The sequence below is a fragment of the Phyllostomus hastatus genome, unplaced genomic scaffold, assembly GCF_019186645.2.
Source record: "Phyllostomus hastatus isolate PE091 unplaced genomic scaffold, TTU_PhHast_1.1 phas_contig_40, whole genome shotgun sequence".
Lineage (NCBI taxonomy): Eukaryota > Metazoa > Chordata > Mammalia > Chiroptera > Phyllostomidae > Phyllostomus > Phyllostomus hastatus.
The window spans coordinates 29,659,704-29,665,703 of record NW_025333872.1 but is presented as its reverse complement, the minus strand read 5'-3'; the positions used below and the strand labels follow the sequence as shown (position 1 = coordinate 29,665,703).

The window sequence follows — 6,000 nt, the reverse complement described above, 5'->3', positions numbered from 1 at the left end:
CATTAGATCCCCAGAACTTATTCATTTCATAACTGGGAGTTTGTACCACCTGACTGGCATTGCCTCCGTTTCTCTCAGTCCCCAGCTCCTGGCAACCATCATTCTACTCTCTATTTCTATGAGTTCAGCTTTTTTAGATCCCACATATAAGTAAGAACATACAGTATCTTGTTGTTCTATCATTTATTTCACTTAACATAATGTCTACAGAGTCCACCCATGCATCCATGTTATCACAAAAACAGGATTTCCTTTTTATGACTGAATAATATTCCATTGCACACACCGCGCGCGCGCGGTCTGTCCAGAAGGTATCCAGCCATGTAATATGAAAAATAGAGACATTTATTGGAGAAGATACAAGATACAAGAAACATTGTACATAGGACAATGGTGCCTCAGTCCCCTTCAAAGTAGGCACCTTGGGACCTCACACAGTTCTCTCAGTCACCATCAGCTGCCCCGTCGCATTTTCCTGAATCTCATCAATAGTCTAAAATCTCTTCCTTTTTAAAGGTGGTTTAGTTTTGGGAAAAGCCAGAAGTCACAGGGCATCAAATCTGTGCTGTAGGAGGGATGACTCACCTGGGTGCCTCATTGTTTCACAAAAAAACTCTTCACAAGATGTAATGCATAAGTGGACATTTCATCATGATGAAGCTGCCAATGATCAGTTGGCCATAGCTGTGGTCTGCTGAATCATCCAAGTAGTTTCCACAGAGAAATGTTCAAACTTAACGCAAAATTTGATGCAGATCCATTGCTGTACTCAGTCATTTTGAAAGTGACAGCCACACAGTGCACATGCTCACTCAATGGCATCTACCTCCCACTGACTAGTACAGTGAAATTGTCATTGTTCAAACATGTGTATTCAAGTCCACTCCCCCTGGCTGCCAGGTTACATTGATGCCATGCAAACTATTCTCGTTATATTAACAATGGCTGCACTTTTTCCAGACCTACCTTGTAAGATTCACATGGTCTAGAACTGTGCTGTCCCATGTGGTATCACAAGAACAGTTGAAATGTGGCTCTTTCTAATGATGATATGCTATAAGTGTAGGATACATACCAAGTTTCAAGATTTAGTATCAAGAAAAGAATGTAACATATCTCATGAAGAGTTTTATAATGATTAGGTGTCAAATTAATAAAATATTCAATATATTGGGTTAAATAATTTATATGATACAATTCATCATATGCTCACTTCAGCAACACATATACTAAAATTTATCTCACCTTTTTTGGTGTGGGTTGATTATTTTTTTAATTTTTGATGTGGTTATTTAAATTGTTTAAGTTATGTATGTGGCTTGCATTACATTTCTACCAGACAGCACTGGCTTAGAATGTTGATAAAGGAAGAACTGCCAACTGAAAAATTAATAACATCAACAACAATCTGCTACAGTAGTGAGCAGTTAGAAAGTAAATCCCAGATATAAGGAATAAAATGTGTCATATTACAATTTTAAAAAGAATTCTTTTGGAAAAGTTATAAAGTAAAACAAAAAAGAAAGCAGCTCCTCTGGATCTACAATCAGTGACAACACAATAGCAGTAAGTACACCCAGAGCCCATCTTTGCTTCTAATATCATTCACTGTGAAGCAAAGACTATACAGGATATATGTGGGACATCTAATATAACATTTCGAAAAGAAGTGTTCAAAAAACACAATAGTGACATGTGAAAGGGGTGCAGAGGTCAACTGAAAGAGCTCCCAGTTGCCAAAGCTGAAACAATTTGAGCAAGAAAATAAATAACATGGTGTTGGTTTATAACCCAAAGTGTAAAATAACTATGAGTCCATACCAATATTAATAAATGACTGAATATCCAAGTAAATGGGAGGAGAATAAACAAATCTCCTATACAAAGAGTTCTGCCCCTCAGCGGGATGAAGAACAATTCCCTACCCCTTAAGTAGAGGCTGCACATAGTCACCTCCTTCCAAAAGGGGGAAAACCTGACAAACACTATTTCAGGCATGTGATGAAGTTTAATGTCACCTGCAATAATCATCAATGGACTATGTATTCCCTTGCAATTACATGATGAGAAGGACACCACCTCTGCAGTCTTCTTCCAAAACACATAACCCCAGTCTAAATATAAGAAAAACTTCAAACTCAAAATTGAAAGATTTCCTACAAAACCAACCAGTACACTACAAAATTGTCAGGGTCAACAAAAATAGGGAAAGTCTGAGAAACCGTCTCAGGGGCCTGAGAAGACACAAATGCTAAACCAAGTTAGTAATAATTTATCAGTATAAGCTAAGTAGTTGTGAGCAATACCAATGTAAGATTTTAACAGGTCAGACCAAAGAGTATGGAGAACTCTCTATACTATCTCTGCAACTTTTCTGTAAACCTAAAACTTCTAAAATAAAAAGTGTATTTTTTAAAAAAGATGCCCTCTGATTTGAAATCTTTCAAATCTCTTGGAATCTTTATTCTCTGGTCCAAGTCCTCTATAACCTAGCTATTCAAAGTGTGGTCACTTTCAATATAGAGTCTCAGGCCCTTCCCAGATGTACCAGTCAGGATTTCCAGAGAAACAGAATCAATAGGATGTGGATTTGTAAAAAGAATTATTATAAGGAATTGACCCATGCAATTATGAAGGTTGCAAACCCAAATCTACATCGTGGGCCAGCAGGGTGAGCACCCAGGAGAGTCCTGGTACAAACATTGTCTGAAAGCTCTCTGCTAGAGAATGGTCCGTGGCTCAGGGAGTTGGCCTTTTTGATCTATTCAGGCCTTTGATTGAATAAAATCTGCCCAAATTAACGAAAGCAAACTGTTTTACCCAGAACTCATGGATTTAAATCCAAAAACACGCTCCAAGTTTACACATAAAATTAATTGTCACACCAGACCTGGTAAATCTGAATCTGCTTTTTAAAAGGATCTGCCAGGTGATTTCAAGCATATTGTAGTTGGGCGGCATTGTTCTACAAAGCTTCTAAAAAGCTGCACTACAGCCCTGGCTGGCGTAGCTCAGTGGATTGGGCACGGGCTGCGAGCCAAAATGTTGCAGGTTTGAATCCCAACCAGGGTACATGCCTGCGTTGCAGGCCATAACCCCCAGCAACCATACATTGATGTTTCTCTCTCTCCCTATCTCCCTCCCTTCCCTCTCTAAAATTAAATAAATAAAATCTTTAAAAAAAAAAAAAAAGCTGGAATGCCTGCCCTCAGAGAGTTTTAAATCTACATGGTAATGTCAATAGCTCAGAAATAAAACTTAATTTGTTGTTTTTACTTGAAAACTTTCCTAACATTTACTTATCTGGAGGCTAAGGGACACCTTCAGAAATCCCAATCCTCCTTGTAGGGCAAGGGTGACCCATTTGTTTCCGCAGAGACCTCACCAATCTTTTGACCTGGTTTATTGGATTACTGCCTTGTGAGTCTTCCCTGGGTACAGTGAACTCCCCAAGGACACCTACCACATTTTTTTCCTTTTTACTTCCATATCTTCATCACCCACAATAACTGATGAACTTCTGAAGCCTCTAGTCAGGAGAGAGGCCCCAGATCTGTCCCACTCCCATCCACCCCGCCCCCACCCCCCACCACAAGCTGGTCCTTTTCCCTAGTTCCTCTTTCTCGGAGTCAGCAAATACCAGGAGAAGCTGTTTCGCGCTTTAGACCTGCGGGGGCATATCACATATATAGCAGAGAATTCGATAGGTTGAATCACGACCCTGCTGATGTTGGGTTATTTTGACCTATAAAACAGGCATTTCATCCGACTCAACCATACTTTCTATTTACTGTTTTCTTTTTCAAAAACTATTTTAGGGACAATATGCGGTCACAGGTAGATAGTACCAGCGTTGCGAACATTCACGGCAATTTACTACTGATAATTGAAAGCCAGATAGACACCATCCACTTTCCAAGTTTGATCCAAACCCTCTCTTTAATTTTGGATGACTCAACTCCCCTTGACCCGCCTCCAGGGTCCCACTCAGCCTGGGTCTCGGAGGGGCAGTCCCTGCGCTCTACACTGGAGCGCAAGAGGCCGAAGCATTGTCCATCAGAACACTCCCCAAGCCGCGCGCCTAGAACCCCCGGAGCGTTAAACTGAAACGCGACCCACTGCCCACCACGCCATAGCTCCCAGAATTCCGCTCTCCCCATTCCAGACTTGCCCACAGCTAAGATGGCGCCGGGGGCGGAGTCCCCGCGGCCGCCTCGGGGCGGGGCCGAGGTGACAGGACACGGTTAAGGGGCGTTGCCAGACTGGGGGCTGCCCCGGGGCTCCGGCTCTCTGGGCCGGGTGCTCCTCTAAATCGTTAGATCTCACGCCAGCTTCCCGGAGGCGTCATGAGATCTCCGGTTCGGGGGCTGCCTCCAAGCGATGGAGATAAGGTCTCAGACAATACACCCCTCCTTCAGGACGCCCCGCAGGCGGAAGTTGGTGAGGAGCCGCGTGATCAGGGGGCTTCGGCGGGGCGGTGGGGTGACCGGAGTACCGGCGCCCTTGGACGGTAGAGCCAGAGCTGCTTAGACCGGTGGTCGTTCAGGCGGAGTAGGGAGCTGAGGAAGGAGAGCCTAAGCGCGAGGGCACTCGAGGAAGGAGAGCTCGGTGAGGGCCCCACTTAGCCTTCGCCGCCCCGGTGCCCAGATGGCGGGCGAGGACCAGAGGCCAGGCCCTGCCGGTGACTGGAATGGGACCTCGGCAAGTGCAGTTCCGCGATGCCTGGGCAGGGAGCTGATGGGTGCCGCTGGCAGTGGGCTCCTGGCTGTTTTCGGTAGTATCAAGTGGGGGATCCCGTGGGAGGACGTCCTGCCGGAGAATCTACAAATCAATGAAACCAGTGAGCAAAGGGCCGGACAGAGTACCCTTCGCCCTTCTAAGAGCGAACTGGGGGAGAAACCTGCAAATCGTCGGGCTGGAATGAGCCGCTAGCTCTTCCTCTCTGTCACCTCAGGGTTTCCGCAGCTGCAGTCCGCCAGCATGTGAACTGGTAGCTCCTTGGGCGAGGATGAGAGACAAAAAAAGACTGAGGTTTACATTTGTGAGTATGCGGGTGGAAATTATTGCATAACGCAGGGAATATCTTGAAATTGTGCGGCAAGAGATTAAAAGTGCTGCGCACTGTTTTCTACGGTCATGCGATTTAAGTTACAAACAGTTACTCTCAAGATACAGCTTAAGTTCTAAAGGTAACTTGCCAAAGGATTTGCAACAAATAGAAAAGTAGGTACTTCACAACACATCCCCTTTGAATTCGGGGGGATTAAAATTTTTTTTCTATTTGATACTTTTGTAATGTTAACTTTTTAAAAAGTTAAACAATCACATAGTTTGTGTGCATACTATAGTTGCAAAGACATGTACATAAGAAACAGTCGAATTAGAAATTTTACTTTTCCTGGCCAAGAGTAGTATAGTTCTGTGACATCATTTTTATTTAACATTACCAGATGGCAGCAGTAGAGGTAGCAATATTGTAGCTCCATCTGGCAGCTGGGAGGTGGTTTTGGTGGACACTCATGTAAATACTGTATCACAGTGACATTTCACTGGGAGTTGGACTTAGTTCCATAAACTAATCTTTTTCTGTGGCATATAGTGTTAGATTTCTGTCATTTTCTTCCATAAAATAGTCTAGTATGGAAATACAGAAACAAATGTCATAATATAGATATTCCCTAGAGACTACTAAAGTTCTGTTGCAGTTTGGGGCAGTATCTATATATAATTTGATATATATATATATAATTTTAGCTAAATATTAAACATCATTAGTTGTCAAGAAAGTGCAGATTAAAACCACAATGAGTCATTACATCCCCACTAGAATGGCTAAATTTAAAAGGCTGAAGATAACAAATGTTGTCAAAGATGTGCAATAACTACTTTGGAAAGTGGCGATTTAAAGTTAAGCATACATTACTATAATATAGCAGCTTTATTTATAATAGTAAAAAACTGGCAACAACCTAGATATCCATCAACAGTGAATGGATGAAC

The 6,000-nt window shown here is 42.7% G+C and overlaps 1 protein-coding gene across 4 annotated transcripts in view; it reads left to right on the top strand.

Annotated features, from left to right (window-relative positions):
* Nucleotides 1–3,944: 3,944 nt before the first annotated feature.
* Nucleotides 3,945–6,000, top strand: part of SLC17A5 (solute carrier family 17 member 5) — a 64,844-nt gene continuing 62,788 nt past the window's right edge. The window contains exons 1-2 of one of the 4 annotated variants that reach the window (XM_045843838.1): nt 4,292–4,440; nt 4,955–5,041. Coding sequence is in view for 3 of the 4 variants with exons in the window: in XM_045843837.1 (XP_045699793.1) it covers nt 4,347–4,440 (94 nt within the window). In the remaining variant the exon portion in view is untranslated. Of the gene's footprint in view, nt 4,441–4,954; nt 5,042–6,000 lie in introns of all 4 variants that reach the window. The other 3 variants (XM_045843837.1, XM_045843840.1, XM_045843836.1) reach the window with 3 other exon arrangements.